General features: G+C 33.1%; 1 protein-coding gene across 4 annotated transcripts; it reads left to right on the top strand.

The window, feature by feature from the left end:
- Positions 1-3,912: 3,912 nt before the first annotated feature.
- On the top strand, positions 3,913-11,531 carry LOC139516162 (uncharacterized). 4 transcript variants are annotated; one of them, XM_071306060.1, is made up of 2 exons: positions 3,913-4,043; positions 9,901-11,531. In XM_071306060.1, exon 2 carries the CDS (start codon positions 9,919-9,921, stop codon positions 11,329-11,331), a length of 1,413 nt encoding a protein of 470 aa, XP_071162161.1. In that variant the 5' UTR covers positions 3,913-4,043; positions 9,901-9,918; the 3' UTR covers positions 11,332-11,531. The 4 variants fall into 4 exon arrangements, with proteins under 4 accessions (XP_071162161.1, XP_071162162.1, XP_071162159.1 ...); XM_071306061.1 differs by lacking the exon at positions 3,913-4,043 and adding an exon at positions 7,722-7,815; XM_071306058.1 differs by lacking the exon at positions 3,913-4,043 and adding an exon at positions 8,760-9,227.
- The last annotated feature ends 13,939 nt before the right edge of the window (positions 11,532-25,470 follow it).

Raw genomic sequence — 25,470 nt, 5'->3', positions numbered from 1 at the left:
AAATAAACTGACAACGCCATGTCTAAAAATGAAAAACACAAACAGACAAACAATAGTTCACATGACATAACAAAGAAAACTCAAGAATAAGCAACACGAGCCCCACCAATAAATAGGGGTGATCTCAGGTGCTACGGAAGGGTAAGCAGAACCTGCTCCACATGTGGCATCTATCAAGTCGGGAACCTGTTGCTCAGGGGTTGTCGTAGGTTGCTGCCTTTTGTTAATGTTTAACGTTTATTGATTAGCATTAAAAAGGCTGTTGATTTTCTGGTTTCATTGATCGGTACTGGGATGTCGCTGAACAGTTTCTTGTTTTATATAAAGAGCCCGAATGATTCTGGCTACCAAACCGCATTTCCGATTCTTCTTTTAAACTGTGGTACCAGAGTTGCTTCCCTTTAAACAGTCCAGTACACGATCAGCATCCCAGATATACACAAGTAGATCGATAATATATTATTTATATTTTTCCACAATGTTGCAGAGAATTTTGACTGGTTCTTATCGTTTATTTGCCTTGTTGGTATTTTTTATGCATTGGCTATTTACACATTAAAATCTCACTGAACAAACAAGTCCAAGATTGCACTGACGTCTGACGACCTTTTTTCAGGACTTGTGAGGCCTGTTTGTACGTGACCAACAAGTAATAAAAAAGTAAAAATCACATAAATACTGAACTTAAATTAAAATACAATAACGGAAAGTCCGTTTTCAAATGGCAAAAACTCCCAAGCTCAAACTCGTCAAACGAATGTTTAACTGTCATATTCTTGACTTGGTACGATTAATCCTGATTTTATAAGTAGCTAGCAGATCATCTCACTTGTATGACAGTCGCATCCAATACCATCATGTTGACAACGATGTGTGAACAAAACAAAGACATAATAGGTAAAAATGTCAAAAATAGGGGAACAGCAGTCATCATTGTGTTATAATCTCAGTCAATGTAAAAAAAAGATAAAAAAATATGGAACACAGAAGCACAAAGATGCCATAATAGACAGAGCACATAAGCAAAAATTAGAGACCTGGTTACAAAAATGTATAATAGCACAATAATGGGATGTATAAGTACAGAGCCACGTCATATGTATATAGAAACACAAAACACATATATAGACAAAACACAATACCAAATATTAAGGAAAAAATATAAACGTTATCATAGAACAGTAACACATATACAATGATTGGATGTATATATAAGGCAACAACCATTTTCTTATCTGGGGTGTGTGTGGGGGGGGGGGGGGGGGGGGGAACAGAAACACATTTTTTTTCTTCTCAAAACCATAAAATTTACATAAAATTCATTTCAATCTGTATGTCTCACCTACGATAGTAGAGGGGCATTATGTTTTCTGGTATGTTCATCCGTTCGTTCGTCTGTTCGTTCGTCCGTCTGTCCCGCTTCAGATTAAAGTGTTTGGTCGAGGTAGTTTTTGATGAAGTTGAAGTCCAATCAACTTGAAACTTAGTACACATGTTCTTTATGATATTATCTTTCAAATTTTAATGCCTAATTATATTTTTTATCCAATTTCATGGTCCATTGAACATGGAAAATGAAAGTGCGAGTGGGGCATCCGTTTACTTTGGACACATTCTTGTTTAAATTGATGTAAAATGTAAAGTGCATAGCTCTGTCTTTATCCTGGCATTGGCTGTTGTCTCTGTTTTTTTAGCCCACTTTCTACATTATGATATTCTCTAAGTCCGTCTTACAGGAACCACATTCCTCGAATTTTAATACTGCAATTGAAGTGGCCACCATTGTCATATGTAATGGCAAAGAGTGAGTAGCTCCAAATTATAAACATCCACTGTTTCCAACGATGATAATTGACATTCCATTAAAAAAAGAGGTATAAAGAATGTTACAGAATGATACAAAGGAAAATACTACCGGCATTCAAGTCTGTGTCATACACAATCAGGGCCTTTAAAAGACTGCTTATCATACCATATCTATCCCTGTTATAAAAGGACCATTTCATGTTTATAATAGTTGCAGTTTTAAGTATGTCTTAATATAGTAGCATACATGCAGGAGACTTGGAATGCTTTTAAATATTTCTGGATCAAACACTATTACAGGAAAATACAAAAAGTAATAAGGTATAAATGGCAATCTTAGCGTAATCTGTAGACTGGACAGATGTTATAATTTGCTGTGAAACATCTCAACTGTTGTTATTTTTACTATTCTCAAATTCAGCAGTGCACCTTTTTTTTTCATGCAGGTGACACCATAATTTTTTTTTCAGCTACAATGCAAAACATTTTTTTTTCTTTCAGCTAGGCCATCAAAATATTTTTTCAAAAAAATACCAGGCCCCCCCCCTCCCATATAAGAAAATGGTTGTTGCCTAGGAACGAAGCCAGGGCATATGTGTCAAAGAAACACAAAAAGGCATATAGACATAGCACATTAGCAAAATTGAAAGAAAATAATACAAAAATTTGCTATATAGCACACTAACGTAATGACGGAGTGTACAAGTACAGAGCCACGTCATATGTATAAGAAACACAATAAGACATATAGACGAAGCACATTAGCAGAAATGAAAGACAAGGATACAAAAATTGTCATAGAACAATAGCAAAATGATGGGATAAATAAGTAAATAGTCACGTCTAATGGATATCACCAAAAACAGTTGACAAGTTCACGACCATGCGCTGTCCGCAATCTGAACTTCGTCAATGGTTAACTTTTGGTGTATATTTACGTCTTTTGATCGTTCGATCGTGTGTAGTGGTGTGGTTGTCGGGGAGGGGTTACTATATAATCAGAGGCTCCTGACTTGGGACAGGCGTAAAATTGCGGCGGGGTTAAACATGTTTATGAGATCTCAAGACAACCCTCCCCCTTTACCTCTAGTGACTGTGTTCTACGAAAACAGACAAATGATTATAAAATACTGGTAGTTGTTTACAATTTTTGTGTGAGAGACCCCTGAAAGTAACAGGAAAATGACTATGGAATATTACAATACATTGTGACAAAAGAATGAAATAGTCGTTACTTTCCCCACACTATATCTGTGCTTCATAATCACTCTAGTACACCAATACGTTGAATATAAATAAAATGTAAGCCAAATATAAAGCAAAACAAAAAGACCCGGAGAGTTATGCAATGCAACTCGGCGGATTCAGCCGAAGATTGCCGATTTTCATACCATGGTCAAGAAAAACCAGAGTCAACCAAAGATATATCTTAACTTTCATCAAAATAAACCTCTATATAGTTAGTCTTGTATGATTTTTAATTTTAGTTTCTTGTGTACATAATTCAGAGTTTAGTATGACGTCCATAATCACTGTACTAGTATACATATGTTTTAAGGGGCCAGGCGGCAGCTGAAGGACGATTACGGGTGCGGGAGTTTCTTGCTACATTGAAGACCCATTGGTGGACTTCGGCTGTTGTCTGCTCTATGGTCGGGTTGTTGTCGCTTTGACACATTCCCCACTTCCTTACTCAATTTTACTATGTAATAATAAGCACCTTGGTTTTAGATTTTATTCTAAAAGACGCCGGGTTTCAATGTTTGAATATTAAACCTGAGTATATTAAATTTATAGTACCCTTGGGGTATTGATACTATCTCTAATGGACTGACATGAGTTTGGCAACTTCATTTAAGAGTGTAATTGACAATTTAAATCTTGTAAAATTAAAAGTTTAAAACCATTCAGCAAGGTCAAGCGATCAATTAAAAGTTAATAAACACAAGGGTATTAAAATAATCTTGCTTAACTAAGTTACAGGCCTTAAATAGATTGAAACATGGAATTTTAAAGCTCGTTTCAAAATATTTATGTATTTATTTAATCAATTCTAAAATCGCAGTTCAGTTTTATTAAATCTCATTGACATGGGCATTGTATGGTCAGAATTTGATCGTCAACATCATAGGATTATAAAGCATATACGTATTAACATACATATATAAGATATTGGCAAAGTTACCTATACGATTACCTGGATAACCTATCTCTCTCTGTAATCATGAGACCACCAGGTAAGAGAGATGTTTTTTTTTCTCATTTTGAAATTAAAACAAATTAATCCTTACAAAAAAAACGAAGATTTTTTTCTATTAAGTTTATCTTTAGTTACCAAAAAGTACTAAATTGTTTAATTAAATGATTTAAATAGTATAGAAGCGCAGCTGGCTCTTCATTTACGTTCCAGTGTAACGGTTAACGAAGGAGAAAAAAACACGAAATATATATATTTTTTTAAAACAAACTTTAATTTTGATATAAAAAAATATCGAATTATAGGCTGATAAAGTAGATTAACGCAGCTTGCTCTTTGTTTACGTTCTAGTGTTACGGCTCTTGTAACAGGGGGAAAGAAACAATTTATTTGAAAGTACAAGTGAACTTTTGAATGGTTCGTCTTTGCGGCAAATGAAAAACAAACAAAAGAGAAAAATCGTTGTTTAATTGTTAAATTTTTATAAACTTTTTCGTGGTAACCGCACAGAAAATTAACCGACAAGCTTGCGCTTAATTTTAAACCATAATCTAAAATTTGCGCAATTAAAACTTTAATCAAATTGTTAAAACTTCTTATGTAGTTATTCCTAAACCATGAAAGTGTATGGTAAGAACTTCTGTATTCCACAGTTTGTTGACGTATTATTGCAAATTATACCTTTTATAACTGCATGGCTGTGTTGTGATTGTCAAGCGAAGTAAACACAAAGTTATCTGGTGTCATCAAACCTTAATCCGGTGTGTTATAACCCGCAAAACCATTGCCGGGGCAGTAGTTAGTTCCCTATCCGAGTAATAATCCTTAAATAAGGATTTCTTTCTAGTGTTCAAAACTTTTTTCTCTAACATGCATGAAATATTTGACACTGGACGTTTAACAACCAACCGTGAATTAATCAATATTTTTTTTAACAAATTGTACTCTTGTAATGGCATTTATTCATGATAAAAAAAAATGAAACAAATTTTCTTTAATATGAGTTAGAGAACAATTATGATTTACTGAGAAGTTACACGCCTATGAATACTTCGAAAAATTGACAATTTTCCAGCTACTTACTTTATCAAAAGCCAAAACAAAAATATGGTTCTTTGGCAGAAGTTGTTCCATTTTCTACTTTTCTATATTTAAATCACTAAGACTTGTTTTATAAAATTTTGAATAAGCACTATCAAGTGATTACACAATTGGGTGATTGTTACTGATCTGCGGAATAGTTTCCAAATGGTGGGTTGTCCCCAACCTGTCAATGGTTGCACAATCACGCAGTAGCAGGATTTTTTCATTTGATTCTACTGAAGAACGTGTGCAAAGAAAGGAAGAAAAGAATCACTGAACAAATAACACAAAACCATTTCAAACGTTGCAGGATTTTTCAAGTTTACTCTACCAAAGTAGGCTATGATAAAGTTTCTTTGTGTTTAAAAGAAAGGAAGAAAAAAACACTGAACAAATAGCACAAAACCTATAACAGTAATTGTGCATGTGCAGTGCAACTTAATGAGGCGAATGCATTAAGTGCTTGTTTGATCAGAAGGCAGATTGGAACTCTAATTTATTTTGATATATCAGAAAACTCTTCAAATTTAATGTTTATTCATAGTTTATTCCTATATGTCACGAATATGGACTTTAACTGAGAATCTAAAAAATCCAATAAAATTCATTAAGTCGATAAACCGGCCAATGTACGAGATAGTAATCATCAGGAAAATTTATACCCAAGTATATATTGATAAGATTTGATACTAATCTATTTTTAAACAATAATAACAAGATGATCAATGATTTAATGATTACACTGAACAGAAATTTGCATACGTAACGAAATTGCAACGAGCACGTGACGCGCATTATCATGTTTTAAATGTGGACCAAGTTCATACAAGGAAGCCATTTAAAATGAAATGGAATGTTTTGAATATTTTATTTTTACAAAGATTTGTTGTTCTCTCCCTATAATGATTTTTTTCTACAAAGACATGTTTGTTCTCTTTTTATTTACATTTTTTTGGCACTTTTGATTTATTTGGGTTTAGTTTGATGTAATTTTTATTCGTATTTTTTTGTTCGAAAAGTTTTTATTTGTGCAAATCAGCATCGATTATCTGTATGTCATAGAAAGTTATCACTATTTTCCAAATTTTCAATGAATGGCGAAGTTGACTTTATTTTATAAGAACTAAATTTGCCAATTAGGTGATGGTTCTGCTTGGTGAGATCGATGGATGTATAAATACGCAGTCACGCACAATTTGATTTAGGGTTTCAACTAAATATAAGTATTTCGTCATCCAAGGATATCCAGACGCGCTAAAAGGCTTCTTATCACGTATTCTTGCTTCGGATCAATATGTAGCTGTAAGGCTTCTGTACGTTTGTTTGTTTGTTTGTTTGTTTGGGTAGCCATGTCATGACTTTAACTACGATAAGTATAGTTGATTGGAGCATAAGCAAGTGAGATGATTCGGTCCGCTATCAAAAATGACAGCAGTAGGAGCTGACAGTAGTATACAGCTGTTCGAAATTCGTAAATAGATTGAGAAAAAACAAATCCGGGTTACAAACTAAAACTGAGAGAAACACATCAAATATAGAACAAAGACACAACAGAAACACTGAAATGCAACACACACAAAATCGAACTATAAGACAATAGTAGTCATTTTCCTGACTTGGTACAGGACATTTTAAGAAAAAAAATGGTGGATTGAACCTAGTTTTATGGGTAGCTCAACATCCCTCTTTTTTTGACAATGTTAAACATAACACTAAAATGACAACATTACATGACAGGACTACAATACAAATAAATGGAAGAACATTCAGGATATAGAAATACACAAATTAACAATACAATAGAACATTAGTAAAAAATACAGATTAAAAATACAATAGAACATTACGAAAAAATAAAACTGGATTCAATCTCCAGCTTTCTTTTAGAAATGTCTTTACCAAATCATGGCCGTGACTCCTTTCTAAAGAAAAGGTATTTGTAGGATTTGTGTCTGTCCCCAGCCAAGAAGAAGCTAAAATTCAATGGTTGTCGTTGATTGCTATCCGTCATATTTGGTGTATTGGTTTAAATCGTTTTATATTTTGTGATGTCGGGGCCTTTATACATGACTGTATTATATGGACTTTGCTCGTTGATAAAAGGCAACTAAGTGGTCGACAGTAGGTTACATCGACTTCCTTTGGTATATGCTAGAAAGATGTCACCATTTTTATTTAAGTTCGCCTACATCCGGGGGCTCCATATGTTATTCCCTATCATAAACATCTGCAAATACTGGGGTAATTCAAATTAACACATATCCTTGATATTAAATCAAAATATGGATTTGTTATTTATTTATTCAGTTTTCAATTTCAAAGTACATCACACCTTTATTTCACTAATACATTAAGCAGATAAATATGATATATGACGTCACTTAAATACGTAAACTTTGGAAAAGTTTCTATAACTAATTTTGTTTTTACGGATAAAGTCGTTTGAAGCGTTCATTAAACTCGTTCTAAGCCTGATAAAATATATTGATGAAACGATTCCACATTCGTGAGTATGACCGAAATTAAATAGAAGCATTGTTAAAGCTTAGTTTTACGTACACTAGTATCGGAGCTTTTGTTGACTTTGCAGATATCAGTTTTTCAACGTATTGATTTTAACTTTCTACCCATAAAGGTATAGTAAAATGAAGTACTTGGGGAAGTATTAAATAATTTGAACACCACTGACTCATGGCAACAGTGTCCACTTAGCTCAATGTCACGATTAGGTAAATATTAGCTTTAGTATATGTAACAAGCTAGAAAATGTTAATACCCTTGAAGTGTTGTTACATCTAAGCTGATACATGTATACAAGGTTCAATCGAGTATACCCTTGATAAAATGTGATGCACCTTTTTACACATGACTTTTTTGCAACTGCGTGGCATTTTGCATGTTTATCACTTTAAACATGGTAAATATTAGCTTCAGTATTTGACATGGTAGAAAATGTTAATACCCTTGAAGTGTTGTTACATCTAAGCTGATACATGTATACAAGGTTTAGAGTCAAGTATACCATTGTTAAAATGTGATGCACCTTTTTACATGTATGATTTTTTTTGAAACTACGTGGCATTTTGTATTTTTATCCCTTTAACATGGTAAATATTAGCTTTTGTAACAAGCTAAAAAATGTTAATACCCTTGAAGTGTTGTTACACCTAAGCTGATACATGTATACAAGCTTCAATCAATTATACCATTGATAAATGTGATGCACCAACTCTTATCTTGCTTTTTACACATGACCTGTGCGCTACTCGTGGCCTTTTTTCATTTTTATCACCAGATTCTTCGATGTACTTAGAAAAATGTAAGGCTATAAAGTTCAAATGGTAATTACATAAATGGCATATGATATTGATACATTAATTGTTAAACTAAAATAATTATCATTACCAGCATATTTTTGTTCAAGGTCTCGTCTTTACGAGAAGTCAACTTGAAGCTTTCTTTGGATAGTGAAATGAAAATGGGCGATGGAATGACGTAAAAGTTGACGGATGGTTGATTCAAATCTATTTTTTTATATTGGTTTCCCAATCATTTTTCCATATCATGGCTCCATGGTGTTTTAGCTACGTTATACTCAAGATCAATAGCCCGTTTTAGACTGAACTTCTATTTACAGGTGTAAATTGCATTTTCATTGTGCGATCACACCTTTGTTGAATGACACTCCAGTCAGATCCAGAATCAAAAACAGATTCTTAAAAAATAGTGAGCTATCCATAATTGTGATAAAACTATTTGGTATCGGAACGTTTAGAGACGTATAATGGATAATCTATTTCGATTCGTCTTAAATATTTCATGAGTTAAAAGTTTCATCTTACAAGAAGAATTGCATCTTTATCTTCAAATTGGAATTGAATTAATGTTTATGATACGATAGTTTATCCTTTTAAATGTTCAGATAGAACATGATCGATCTATGTGTACATTGTACCATGACAACCGGGGTTTGACAAAGACGATTTAAAGAGTTATTTATACAATACATACCGTGGCCTTTAACATGGAATTAAAGTATGGAATCACACGTTGTAGTGTTATGTGTTAGTTTGTTCTAAACTTCTGATATATTAAAATAACATTTTTTTACATGACTGTTGTTTTCAAAATTTTGCACGAGGTGAGTTTTTGAACTATATATTTTAAAGTTTAACGTGGCCTTAGAGGATCTTAGAGAAGCCCAGGCAATGATATCTACAAGGAGTTCCGTTAAGTAATTACACATTGTGCGGAATGTTTTCATTGTAAAGCTTTCAATACTTCGTTATTTTCATAGCTATTTTATATTTTAAACACGCACAATTTTATATGGATATTTAAACAATTCATATACCTTTTACACTTTCACATATATTTAAAAATGACATAAGAATTTATTATTTATTATTTAAATGCATTTACCATGCTCTATGTTCCGTTCAATGCACTTTTAAATTATATATAATATGTCTTTTTGAAAATTGACAAAAATAGTATAAAAAATGCATGGTACATCAATTTTCAATACAGGCTAGTCACGTGCAATGTCAGTATGTATTTACAAAAAAGTCAGTAATTGCTACAATTATTTATAACCCAACAAGGAATAAAATCGAAAGTGTAAACAAAATGTAAGGTTTTCTTTTTCATTGTTATATATTTATGAAAAGATGGATTGTGTTTGGTAATTTGAAACGCATGATCTTTAAAATGCCAATTCTTTCTTTTTGTCTTTTGTTCGGCATTTTAATTAAGTCTTGACACGGAATTACAATGTATATCATAATGTAAACAGTTCATTGGTCTATTTACAGGTTTCAACCATGTAGACCATGGCCTCATCGAATGCTACTATTGTTAGTAACGACAGCGATCCAGAACCACCCAGAAATTCTTCAGATAAAGTATTGTCTCGAATTAATTTAAGTTTTCACGAATCAAAAGCAGATCAGATATTCAGACTTGTTCAGGACCAAGAGGAATTAAATAAAAAGTTTACCGAACGCGCCCTTCATCGCCAAGACGATCACTGTGCGGAAGGGGATAATAGCTTAAGTGATAGCTCATTTAAAGAGACCGAAAAAAGACTATCACAACGTCTCTCTGTGCATAAACAAAAAGGCGGTAGATCTAAAACTTCTATGGGATTTCATAATGATAAAAATATAATAAATAATTCATCATCTGACGAGGAAGAAACAAAAATGGCCGACGAAGAACGAATGATTAATACCAGGATTAATCGTCCAAAATCAAGCTACGTCCGACGACGCCATCTACCGGCGGACGACGAAGATGAGAGTCCTGTTGATTCTACTGCACAAAGACGCTGCCGGTCTACAAGACCAACTTCTAGACTAGGAAAACGAGATGTCGAGGGTTCATATCGTGAATGTCCTAGTCGCCATGAAGGCGAAAATAGAAAAATGGTGCTAACAGAGACATCATTCAATGTCCAGGCTCCGCCCGCCACGCCTACTAATGACATTATTGACCCTATAGGGTACGATAGGTATGCTCATATTAAGACACCAGTACCATGTGTTGAACCTGATATAACACGTGAACGAACGGGTATTACACGTGAGCGAACGGGTATAACACGTGAGCGAACTGGTATAATTCGGGAACGAACTGGTATAAGACGTGAACGGACTGATTTACGAAGCACAAATAAAAACTCTGAAAATACCAACACAACAAACACAAGCTTCAGTAAAGCACAATATGAAAAGCATGCTAGAAATCGTCAAAGAGAAGACACCATGTCTGAAATTTCGACCAGACAACGACACCGCAGGCAGCAATATGGTAATGTTCGAGCTAGTCGACCTACTTCGGAAAATGTGTATCTTGTGCGTCAAAGAACGGAAGCGAGGTTACTAAAAAACGGAAATTCTACTTCAAATATGAACAATAGACCGAAGTCAGATAGGGTCATCATGACTTCAAATGGACCAAAGCCTATACTGTCAATTGATTCTAATCCAGTCAATAGTACGACATTAAATTACCAGAAAAATAGTGTTCAGTCGTCACAAAATACAACATTGGACTATACATCATCCTCACGACCTATGTCTCGACGTGGACGTTCTACTCAGGAAGTAGCAAATCGGCCTCCAGGGGTAATTGCAAATAGACCTCCTTTAAGTCTTATGAAACTACCACCTCTAGACTCATCTGTTAGTAAACGTGCTGAGAGGACACTAGCTTTAACGACTGCACGTGAAACGTGTGTATAATGTAACTAAAAAGATGTAATATTTACTTTTGTGCATTTTACGTTGCCATTTATGCTACAATTTTGTGCTTTATATAACAAGGAATTTTATAAATCCCTTATGACGTAAGTAACTGAGAAAATTACACATGCAATAAATACATTGTATGTGCAAATTGAAATGTTAATAAAAATCATAAAATAAAGAATTTTATAAGTATATATATTATATTTCGGCTATGCTAAACACTTTTATAAGCATGAAACATTTTCCACTGCTCGTTAAACACCATGCAGTCAATCACTCAGTTAGTCATTCATCAGGGATGGATATACTCATGTAAATGATTTTGGTCACATTTTCAAGCTTACTTAAGCGTAGTGACCGTCATCAATATTTGAACATATATATCGTTTTGCTGAATCCAATGTACATGGAAGGATTGGCTATATATACATGATATAAGTCGGAATTCAACACAAAGCCCAATATCAACCAAACGATAAATCACACACACCCACACACACAAGAAACTATCACATATTCGACTTAAAAAATCCGCGAAAAAGGTATAGAAATCAGACGAATATTGATTAATTTCACTTACTATCAACATCTAATAACTGCCGATCAACAGGTCTCTAAACTAGAAAACTTGGGTTTATGGTCATGTCCCAAAAATATTGTAGACTGACTTATTTTTCGTCATTGTGTTTTCAGTCTGGACAAGGGCTGTTTTGGAGACAAGTAAACAACTAATTTCAATTGTAAATGATCGTGTACATATTCTATTTTCTTCCAATTGATACTGCTAATAAAAAAGAGTGCTTTTTTCACAATTAAAATAAAATTGCGTTTTAATATTTTGTTATGGCACGGAAGATCATAACTGGAAAATTCCGTTCTTATTACTGTATAAATCCCAAAGTTGTAATTGTATATCGGGCATTCGGAAGCCACATATATTTGATATTGTAACTAACCAAAATGTGTCCATAGTACAAGGATGTCCAACTGGCTGTATCATTTTCTATGTTCAGTAGACCGTGGGGTCAAAACTCTAATTTGGCATTAAGAATAGAAAGACGATATCATAAAGAAAAGGTGTACTAAGTTTCAAGTTGATTGGACTTCAACTTCATCCAAAACTATCTTGACCAAAAAATGTAACCCTAAGCGGGACAAACGAACGGACAGACGGACGGACGGCTGCACAGACCAAAAAACATAATGCCAGTAAAATGCTGTGAAAGTGACATCGCCAGTTACAACACGATGAAAACTTGTCTGCTGACTGCTGAGTGCACTGCTGTGTCATTTAATTAGGTCCGTGTCCGTTCTAAAATAAATTTGTAATTTTAGTTCCCCGTGAATAACATTGATCATTAAATGCTTCATAAAATATTAAAATTTATGCAATACATCAAGCAAAATTAAAATTTTCATGAATAGAAAATTGATTAAGAATTATGCTTTAAAATTATACTGTTGCTATGTTTTGAAAACATGGAGAAAAATGATACAGCGCTTTGACTTCAATTTTAATTTACAATTGTCAGCAACAACGACAATTTAATATATTGCAAAGTTTTTCTACCTATTAAAGCTATTTAAAATGTATTTTTGCAGAATCATCGTTTGCATTGAACCCAATTTTGTTTTGTTTTTCTCATCATTGTTTTGCCGTCATTGATTGTTAAATTTAATTAATATGAGAAAAACTCGTCGTAATAATATTTCAGTTAATATTGAACCAGTATACAAGAACTATCAACATCTAGATCAAGTACCACAAAGAACCGAACAAAATACGGGGAAGTATGTAAAGTATTGATGTTTAAAATAAACAAATCGATTGGAAGATATCCAAAAATTGAGATAAAAAGGTTCAGATATTAGCTATGCAAAATAGTTCAATAAATATTTCCTATCAACGTATAATATTCTGCCATTGTTATCGAACTAATTTTTTCTCTAACATACCACAGTCAGAACTACGTTGTTAAAGGGTCTTAGTATGTATAATAATATAAGACGAATAAGGAAAGAATGTGATATTGAGCAATTAGTTTACATTTTTGAAGGCTTCTATACCATCTCCGGAGATAAATGATGTCACTTGCACGCCTGTCCTCAAAACACACAAATTTTGAAAATTATACAAAACTTGAGAGCTTCCATACCATCTCCGGAGAGAAATGATGTCACTTGCACGCCTGTCCTCAAAACACACAAATTTTGAAAATTATACAAAACTTGAGGGCTTCTATACCATCTCCGGAGAGAAATGATGTCACTTGCACGCATTGTCCACAGAACACACAATTTAAGAGAAAGATACAAAACTAGAGGCTACCATACCATATCCGGAGAGAAATCTTGTCACTTGCAGCGTATGTCGACAGAACACACAATTTAAGGGAAATATACAAAACTTGAAGACTACCATACAATATCCGGAGAGAAATAATGTCACTTGCACATCTTGACCACAGAACACGCAAATTAAGAGAAATAAACAAAACTGGAAGGCTACCATGCCATATCTGGAGATAAATGATGTCACTTACACGCCTATTCAACAGGACACATAATTAAAGAGAAATATACAAAACTTGAAAGCTACCATACTATATCCGGAGAGAAATAATGTCACTTGCACGCCTTGTTCACAGAACACAAAATTTAGGAGAAATTTACAAACATGAAGGCTACCATACCATATCCGGAGAGAAATATTGTCACTTGCATGCATTGTCCATAATACACATTTTTTTGAAAAATAAACTCAACTTATACATGTACATGCATTCTCTATCCAATGCGACATTACAGATGCATGGAAGAAAGCGGTTATTCTTCTCACGATGTTCGGATTTTGTAATATTATTATAATACTTATAATACAGGATTCGATTTCACAAAAAATCTTAAGACTATAAGATTGATCGTAAGTCATGAACAATTCAGTATACTTACGACCGATCTTAGTCGTAAGTTTTTTTGTGAAATCGACTGCTGGTATATAGAGTAAAAACAGAAATTTGATTACTAACGTTAATATATTTAGGCTGACACCCGAAAGCTTGAAAATATCAAATTTGTCACTAAAAGCAACATTTTGACATCTATTACAGCAGATTCCATTGAGTGTGTAGCGAAAGGTAATATCTTTGGTTAGCTTGCTTGTTAGCTGAACCGTGAAGTCATTGTTGGGTTAGATAAACTATACCCTCCTTTCGAATAAGCATAGTCGAACAGACAGATTGATTTGTTTTCTGTAGGACTAGTCTATTCTTAAAGTAGGGTAGTTTACCTAAGCTAACAATGACTTCACGGTTCATCTAACAAGCAAGCTAACCAAAGATATTACCTTTGGCTACACACTCAATGGAATCCGCTGTAACATTACAGAGTACCGGCTACTCTTCCCCGGATATTGGTGGTATTCGTGTTACTCGTCGTTTAGCTTTCTATGTGATGTTTTGTGGTGTTTGTTTTCTTTTTTGTTTTTGTCATGACGTAGTGTGTTTCCTAAAGTGAAGTAAGAATTATGAGTATATATATTCGTTGTCTTCGTCCTCCTTTTTGATGCGAATTAACAAAGCAAGATAACGAATGTCAATACTAGAACACGAACTGTTTGTCTATATCAGGAGCACACTAGCTAGATCCTTGGTGTTACTGTTTTCAACTTTTTTTCACTGTGTCTTCGTGGTTTTGATTGTTTTTTCGTTTCATAAATGGAAACAATACACATTTCGTTATATCTTTTATGTTAATTTTTGAAAAGGTGGATATGTTGACAATGCAAACCCAATTTATCACACAATATTTTGGTTGTAGGATAGAGTTCTTTGATGCTTACTTGATTGATGACCGGATGCTGTCATTTAGCGTTCATCTTCTTTGAAAGTTCGTCTGAAAAGTTAAAAAACAAGGAGGGGAAAGTGCAAAATCGAGAACTGATTTTGGTTTCGCACTTTTGCGTTTCGCCTTATTTGATGTTGGTGGAAATAAACACACCCTTTTTACGACCTTTGTTATGCTTGTTTACTATCTCCTAGACAACACTACCATTATCACTCATCTTAGTGTGCTACCAGTTTTGACGTGTTTCTAGTCTTCTAGTTTCTAAAACTTCACACCGGTAGACACTACTTGAGCAGGATCTGTCACGTATGCTTCGAAACACACGAATCCAGTTCTTGTTTTTATATAGATTAACATGGCTTTAGCTTTATATGAAAAAAAGGAGATGTTGTATAATTGTCAATAACTCTCCACCAGAGACCAAATGACTTGTATGTTAGTAATTGTAGGTCACAGTACAACCTTTAGAAATGTTCAAAACCCAGCTATATAAAAAGGTACCGTGATGTCAAAATATGGCCTTTTCGTTTTTAATTGAACAGAAATCATAAATATAAAACAAATCAAACGAGAAAATGAACTGCCTGATTTATGATAAAAGAAATAGCGAAAAACAAACATAACAGACAGCAAATAAAGACAACCTATGAATAGCAGGTTTAAGACTTAAGCTTTCTGTTTTCTGTTGTGTGAGTTTAAAAAAAAATAGTGTCTGTTGTTGCTGACAAGGTATGTATGTGTACCGACATTTTATTAATTTAGTATACCTAATGGTTAGACAAGAAACTCAAATCAGTTTGACAATGCCAATTATGATGCTGTATCACAAAACGTATAACATTACAACACAACGCATGTAAATATAGTCCAGCAGGAACTGTTCATCCTTTCGGAACACCTGTGCTCAACTATGGTTTGGTTTTGTTGTAGCTTATCTTAAATTTTCCATGTAGAGTCTCTTGGTCTTTTTTTTTCATTTGGCCGTAACTTTGCCGTCTGTTTTCCTTTGACTAATGGTTTTTAGTTGTTTCCTGGTGTTTTGCTACTTTTTACAAGCATAACTCAAAAGAAATACGAGACTGGGTTTAACAATAGTACCAAAAAAACTGGACTTGGTCTGGAATTTAACTGCCAATGAAAATGATATATTGGCTAGAGTTTAAAATTTTGCTATTGTACGGTTCCCTCATGAGAAGCTGACTTAAATGTAAAAAAAAACCAAACATGTTACAGTTTGAAAAATAATGATTTATGTCCGATAACGGTTTAAGATGAATATATGAATTTCAATATTTAAATTAATTCGATATTTAAATGAATAGATAATGTATCAATGTTTTTATACAATGATGATTAAAGCATAAGTCTAAATAACTTGAACTCTAACTTAATATATCTTTAGGATAGAAGGACGTCATACCGAATCGATTTAATGAAGACGAGATTAATTTGATGGGAAAATCAATCGAAAGTCATCAATCATACGAAAGATAAGAAACAGTGAAGCACCAAAAGTGCGGTCACCCTGAGTTCACTGTCGTATAAAATATCCATTTTTAACTCTACAGATATTAATATAATATTTTATGTTAAATTGATTGCCGTTTCAAAAAAACTACAATATACCTCGGTTATATCCTATCTCATACATGCGTATAGTCTGTTCGGCTTATTATTCATTCAACGGCCACAAGCACGCATCAAAGGACCATATGATAAGTCCAAAATATTGTTTTTCTACTACTTAGTTTGTATAATAGACATTTTACGTCCTTGAAAGCTGATTCCCAATGGAACAATGATGAGGCTCCCACAGGGTACCCCCCTCAGGTCGCAAGGTCGCTTTTAAGTTCGTCGAGTGGTCGTTTTTAAGGGAAATGTACAGGTCGCAGGTCGTTTTCCCTAACACAGAGGACGGAAGTTGGTCGGAGGTCGTTTTTTCCAAATTTTACAGGTCGCAGGTCGTTTTTAAAAGGCCCTCAGGTCGGAAGTCGCCTCTTAAAAGCCCAGAGGTCGCAGGTCGTTTTTGACCCTGCGGGAGCCTCAATGATGCCATTATGATTTTTTTGGAATTTGGTTTTGAATAATGGTTGGAAAAAGAAGAATTCATGAGTTCAAAGTCATGTCAGTTAAAAGAACAAAAGATTGAAAATATTCGATAGTTCATTATACCTACTAAATTACTACAATTACAACAAAAAAAGACAAGTTGAAGGCCTCGTGAAAGTAATTTAATCCTAAGATAATCTAATGAATATTTAAATGCAGTGTTTTCTCTTTGTGTTTAGGGCTTTTCTCTTTCCTGTTTGGGCAGAACATGTTTGCTTTTTCAAAATAACAGCTACGGCATATAAGGGAAGAATATTGGTATTATCTGCTTTGTTTCTCTTTTAGGTTTGTTTGTGTGTCTCTTCACTTTTGCTCTTTTCCTCTGACTTCAGTTTGTGGTCTCCGCTGTTTTGTCTTTTCTTCAAACTAAACACATACATTTTTTTTGTGTCGTTTGGTTGCTGTTTCGTTGACTTAAACCGAAAGTATCTTATCCTTATGATTTATTAATTCTTTAGCAAGCTAATAAGCATAATCATTCTTCAGCGGTTTTTAAGTAGTTCAACATTTTTTTAGCTTCATCCATCTTGTTTCTAGAGCATCATTGTTTTCGAACAAAAAGGGGGAGATCCCACGCTTTTTTGTTTAAAGTAACATTTCATTTAATTTCCAAACTACATAAAAAGTGTGTTTGTTGTATGAATCTTATTGGCAATATGATTTCCTTTGATTTGATTATGCGAGAAAAAAATGTCTTATTGATTTAACATGCTGAAAATAGAAGACTTTAATGTCAAAATCACCAGATTAAAATTGGACATACCTTAAACGATTTAATACAAGATTTTAACATTTATTTGGCAAATCTCCCGTCAATCTGACATGTAAACAGGGAGGTTTTTATTAAAACTCGTGATGTAAACCCCCATTACGTTTATAACGACGACATCAAATAAATTCTTGATTGCGAGGGACATGCCAGCCACTATTTATGATTTTTCATCGATAATCAAAGTCATTTTATTCAATGTGATACCTAGTACATCATGATAAAATACTATTTTTGTAAAACCTTTTGTTGAGATGTGTATCTTTAAAATCCACGGAGTAAAATCGTTTGTCATTGTAATCCTATCTCAGAAATTCTCATGCAGAGATTTATTAGTTTATATAATATAATTTTTTAGCAAATTGGTATAAAAATCATGCCTCTTGAACACATCCGACCGCTGCAGCTAACTTTAAAGAAAAATCATCATGTCATACAGGAAATCGAATTTAATAGTACTGCAAGTATAGGACTATGCCTCCTCTTTTTGGGGTTATAACTGAACTAATATAACAAACATCTGAAAAGAAGATTCAGAAGGCTTCTTTTTAGTTCATTTTAAAAATAGATAAATATAACTTTTATAGGGAAAATAAACCCAACGAGTGTCAAGATCTTAAAGGCTAACAATTACCTCCATCGGTAGTTTGACTACTCCCTTAAAATCACAATACGTTACAAAAGTAGCGAACCCCGAAAGAGGAGATATATAATACGAATATAAAAGTCTTAAGATTTGCGCAACGATCGTATCATACTAATATAGGATGGTAGTATACGAAAAGAATTATATAAAATCGCGTTTAAAAAATATTTCGGTTGAACAAATAGCCTCCGTCAGTGCCAACGTTCATATGATGCTGCACTTTTTATGGAAATGGTATTTTCTTTAGAACAGGAGAACAGGTTGATGCCCAATCGTGGCAAATATGTCATATCGTTGTAACAGATATTGAATCTTTATTCAGTTATGCACGCGTTGTCTTGCTATAAGCATGCCCCTATCGTAATTCAAAGTATCTGAAAAGTTGTAAGTTCGCATTATACATTATTGAAAAATTCAAAGTATACGCAAACAGCGAGAAGGTGTCCGACCATTCGTTTCAACTCGGCCGATTCCGTACTTTCATGTAGCGGAGTCACCCGAGGATTGACGATTGGGTTTCTGACAGATCCAAAAAGCGCTCACATGTTACAACTCATCACTGTTAAGCTGATGATTAAATATTAAGTCTTTTTGTTCAAAAGTGCATTAGTATGAGTTATGTAAATCTTTGTAGAACGAACGGACGGACAAGTCGAATTTCAAAATAGCCCCCATTCTTTGAACCCATAATTAACATATATTTTGAAATTCTCAATAAGGGACAGTACAGATATAAACGTTTAAAGAAAACTCTTACAGTGCTCCTTGTAATTCCAGTCATATATCAATTTCAGGCTTAAACAAAACATTATGATTGTACCCTCTGACTTTTTCTACCCGGAAGCAGCCTTTTATACTACTCTCCATTTCGTCGACGAGACGTCATCTGCTATTATCTAATTATTTTTATTGGAAATTTTATTTATAAATGTAATTTGATTTGTAATGTTTTTTAAAACTAGATGATGCATATGGATTGAGTGACTTTCTTTACTATTCATTCAAATATCTGCTAGAATATAATTGCTAATAATAAATCGTGTCATCGTGTGACATACTTGCACTAAAGTGATTGAATTAAACCTAGTAGGAAAACTGCGAAAACTATATTTCATGTGTTTACCTTGAAGAGTTTTTTTTATATAAATCCTGAAACCAAATCGTAATTGCTTAAAAGTGACGCAGGTTTTTATTGGGTGTTTTTTATATAATCAATTTTCATTATTTCAACCATCACCATGTTCATCGCAAAATGTTTTCGTGTTGGATTTACATTATTGATTGATTGAGTATAGCGAAATGGTATCATTGATGTTTCTCATTTGGCAGTAAACTTTTTTTTATAAAGAGAGGGCATCCAATTAGAAATATGGGATAAATATATACACAGCTACGACTGTATCCTTATGTTTGACAACTTAACCTATCGGGTCTGTTTGTTTTGTTCACACATCGTTGTCAATATAATATAATTTTATGCGACTGAGTGAGAGGTTTAGCTAGCTATAAAACCAGGTTTAATCCATCATTTATACATAAGAAAATGCCTGTATACAAGTTAGGAATATAAAAGTTGTTATCAATTGTTTTATGTATTTGAACCTTGTGTGTTTTGATGTTTGAGTTTGCCATTTGCTTAGGGAATTTCCGTTTAGAACGCTCCTCGGAGTTCGGTACTTTTTGTTATTCTACTTTTTTTGAACGGCTGTCCAGTTTCATGGCGATGCTTTGAATACACTTTCCTCTGAGTTCAGTATTTTTGTTATTCTACTTGTTTGGAACGGCTGTCCAGTTTCATGGCGATGCTTTAATTCTATCTCTGTAATAACTTTTTGAAAGGTCTTTACGTGACATGTTGCCGAAGATATTAAACCGTTATCAATTGATAATGTTTTTTCCAAATGAATTGCAAATAACATTCACTGTCCAGTTTAATCTTTTAAGTAAGTGGACAGAAGCTCGTTAACTCGACAAACGCACAACTTTGAAAATTTCGGAAGGCCAACAATTTGGCTTCTGAAATTGACTGCATCTGCGTATTGAGGTACCTGGCATCAGTAGATGGACGTTATGGTATTTTAATTGAACAAACAATTTAACCACCATTATGTTTGATCAATGATTTGATAACAAGACAACAACACCGCAAAGATAATAATGAAATACACACGAAATCAGCGTTTTACCTTTCACTTTCGTCTGTTTGAATAAAATTGAGTTACTTATTCAAAATCATTAACTGTAAAGCTCAATTTCCTGATTCGTATCTATTATGAAATTGGATATATAAACACAAAAATGAGAACCTTCACATTTCCTTCAACTTTAAACGACCCTTTCCCATGAAAATCCTTGTCGGGTTAATGAGGACTAATAATTCTAGTCTGTCACTTAAAAAATATTGATCTAAGAAAAAAATCTCTTAAAACATTATTTGTGATGCAATCATATATTTAAGTCATTGAGTTGTAAACACATTAATCAGACAAGACTTGAAGCATCAAAATATGTTGCTACTAACAGCAAAATCCAAATATTGAAAAAAAACCTAAATATAGTTTATGCTGTATCATTCGAAAGTACATTTTGTCATTGGGGATTTTGTTTTGTAATTTAGCGATGCTATAATTGGATTCCTTCTAATTGGAGTCATTAATTTTATTGCCATTTCAATAGGTTTGTTATGCATTTTAAAATTGTTTTCACTTTAAAGTTGCTAAAACATGTAACGGGTTGTGAACACCCTAATTTTATGAGGGTCAAGATGGGGGGTCTGTTATTCTGTAAACATTTAATTTTCACCCCTTTTTTCTCTAATCTTCAAAAAATTAACCCCTTTTTTCTAATCTTCAAAAAAATTAACCTCTATTTTCTCTAATTTCAATTTTTTTTGCCCGTTATTCTCTAATCTTCATTTTTTAAGGGCATTATTCTTTAATCATTTAACCCCATCCGAACCCTCATGGATACATGTTAATCGATAGGCGTAGTCTTGAAAAAAACAGGAGCATAAACATTATGAATTTTCGATGCAATTGATAGTAGAAATTATGTGAAAACGCAATCAAATCATTTAAATTTAAAAAAAAATATTTTAATGATGTGTTCAAAGACACAATTTAAAAACTTGTCGATATTTTAAACCATTATCAAATTGAAAAAGTTCAAAATGATGTGTTCAAAGATATAATTTCTAAAATTTTGTTGATATTTTAAATCATTATCCAAATGAAAAAGTTCAAAGATATAACTTTCAAAACTTTTAACAATTGCCTTATTGAAGCCATAAATTATGCATTGAATCTGCAGACTTAATTGTAAAAATATTAGGCTAATGTCTCCAAGGTTTTTATTATTATCGTTTTGTATTGAAATATGAAGAATTGATGTTAATAATGTATTATATAAACTGCAGAAATATATGATGTGGAAAGCCGCAATGCATCATTTATTGTTTGTTATTGATTATTAAACAAATAATGCATCTAATGTTTTCTATTCACTATTACCTCTGAATAGTAAAAGGTACCTGGTGTTCAGTGGTTGTCGTTTGTTGATGTGGTTCATAAGTGTTTCTCGCTCGTTTCTGATTTTTTTATATAATAGATTAGTCCGACTTGGCTTTCACCTTTAAATTGTTCTACACTATTAATTTTTTGGCTCTTTATAGTTGGTGGTTCGGTATGAGCGAAGGCTCCATGTTGAAGACCGTGCTTTGATCTATAATGACTTATTTGACAAATTGTGACTTGGGTTGAGAGTTGTCTCATTGGCACTCATATATCTATGTCTATATCATACCACCGGAAGGGGTGTTGTTTTCCAACATTTAGTAAACTCAACTTACTTGCCATTTATTTGCAAACAAATAATATATAGTTAGCTTTTGCTAACTTGCAAACATATATATATAAATAGTTGTATGTGAGCTAGATTGCCATTTTATTACCAGCATATACAATGTATATTGTAGTTATATCTGAGCTAGCTTTCCATTTTACTACTAGCAAATAGTCACAATTGTTAACTTATTTAGGGGATTGCTAACATATATATAGTTACCAAAACTATCTTGCAACTATTTTTTTCCAATACATACAGTTATTTTTACAATTCATAACCAGAAGTTCATTTACCCACGATGTAATGGGCAAATCTAACTATAGCAGAAACAGCAGTCTGATTTATATTGACAGTCTCTTACTTTATATATTCTTTTGGTATCTTTTTTTTTTTTAGATGTGACTGTTTAGAAAAACAGTTTTAAAACATAGTTTGAATACATAACATAAAACTGTTACTAATATTTGATATAGTTACACAAATAAAAAGAAAAAGTTATGAAGTTATCATAATCATATGTACCTAACCCCTAATCAGGAGCTTGTAGTCAAAGTTGTATTCGTTAACAGTTGCGGTCTGTCTCACTTGTTCTTTTTATTTGTTTAATGATATTAGCTTACATATGAACTTTTTTTTATCTTTTTGAAATTGTTCATATTGTTGTTAGCTGACGATAGCTTAATTTTCAATATGGGAATTCATTTATTGACATGTATTTGTTTGCACCCGATTTCATTTTTTTTCATATACATTTGCATCAATGGAAGTCATACCCATATGTTCATATATGTTACTAATTTTGTCAAGAATAACAGGTTTCACTTAAATCCGCAATTTCGATACAAAATTATAAAAATAATTGCATCCCTGAATAACTATATATTCGAAAGAAAAAAAATAACCGAAAATTTTTGAATCTTAGATTCCAAAGCAGGATTTTGGCATGTTATTCAATAACTTGTAAATTCGGGAAGAAAGGAATGAAACAATTATATTTACTCGTTATTTTCTATACTGTAAGCATTTAAAGACTGAGCAACACTTATTCAGTTTTATGTGCATAATTAATATAATTAGAAGAAATCGTGTTGTCCACATCCTATGTGTTATTGTTGTATATATAATTTGTACAAACGCTTCCAAAAACTTTAATTGAAACTAGCATTTTAGAAAAAAATATTTTCACTTAATGTGCTATTGGGGTTTCTCCTTGAAAACAAATTACCCGTCTGAATATATTTAATACATTCGTTATCTTCAGAGATACCATAATATTATTTAAGCAATCCATGTAGTTTCCAAAAAGATCGTATCAAAGATAATACTTATAGACCTTTTTGTTAGAGAACGTGCTAATTCTAAAATTACGTCTGCCCGAAATTAACCCGATGTTAATAAACTATATGTTAATTTCAAAATTGTTATATTATACAACATAATGATGAATTAAAGGAGAAAGAAGATACTCTACTTTTACGATAATGACGTTTAGAAATAGATAAATAATCAAAAGTTCCTCTTCAGGTTAATTTGGTTAATGCTTTCGGATCTAGTTTGCTTTAATTTATCTAATGTTCCGAAAAGTATCACATTAAACTTGCAAAATTTGTTGGAAAATTATTCCAAAATGATTTTGAAAGACGCCTTTATGTGTCAATGTTCACAAAGGCGTTGTTTATAGCGGTTAATAAAATCTTCATTACACCTCTTTACAAGATAATAACCGTCATCAAAAGAACTGTATACAATATATAATCACTTTATAACAGTCACGATTGCTTTTGTTCCTTTTAAACATTTATGTCACTTTGTCAAATGTCTTTACAATGATGTAATTCTAAACAGTTCCGTTAAAAAACAAAGTCGGAAAGGGCAGGACCTACAGCAAGCAAAATGAAAATCTGTACATGGTTTAGTTTACCGGGTGTCCTTAAATGATTTAATGTGCTCTTTAACTCAGTGTACCAGTTCTTAACCTACTGGTTGAACCCCGAGGGTTGAATAGGATTGGAAATTTGCTCAGCTGGGTTTCTCCGTTCTGGAAGTTAAAGAGAGTAGTCTAGGAGTGACCCGTTTGGTCTTGAAGGATGTATAAATACGCAGCCACGTCGCATCGGAATGAGGACGTTCAATTCAATGGAATACTCCCACACAAGTAGTCCAAATTATGCAATTGCTACTAGGAATTTAATTCAATTACTTGCATATACATTCCGTCGAGTGAACTTAAATACATTATGTCAATGCCAAAGCAGATTTTTTTTCTAGTGATTTTTCCAGGAATTCATTCGTTAACAGTCAAACCCATTTAAGTGGCCGTCTATGAAATTAGCTATTTTGCTGCATGCACAGGCAAACACTCCATTCGATATACATTATCATGTAATATGGTAACATACATAACCCAAAATTATTTTGCCGATGAATAGACATCAGATAAAAAAGAAAGAACACAAAAATAAACCACAAATCAGAACGACAACATAGAGAGCATGAACAAAGAAAGAATATAAACAAACAAAACAAAAACACTTTGACCAAATTGTCTAAGGTCAGATTTAATGTTCCTCATCTCGAGAGCGGCCGAATATTACTCAATGATAAACTAAGTCTTGTACATTACAAAACGACTAGACGGCTATAAGAGTCTGTTTAGCAGTAGTCTTCAATATTCATTTCTCGAGTGTTCAGGCGGCAGATCAGATAAAAGATTTGAAAATTGGCAATTGCTGCCCCTCAGTAAATTTTACGTAAAATTCAGGTGTTTGCAGAAAAACTAAAATCAGCTCAGGGAAGGATAGGTTTAGATGTCTCCGATTTGTTGTTATAGTGTGAACTGGAAGAGAACAATCGACTCAGCGAGTTGGTTTGATACATGCTTTTCATCTTGGTTTGTATGTAATATTTGTCACCGGACATT

This window comes from Mytilus edulis, chromosome 3 (genome assembly GCF_963676685.1).
Source record: "Mytilus edulis chromosome 3, xbMytEdul2.2, whole genome shotgun sequence".
Taxonomy (NCBI): domain Eukaryota; kingdom Metazoa; phylum Mollusca; class Bivalvia; order Mytilida; family Mytilidae; genus Mytilus; species Mytilus edulis.
This window is presented reverse-complemented; position numbering and strand designations above follow the sequence as displayed.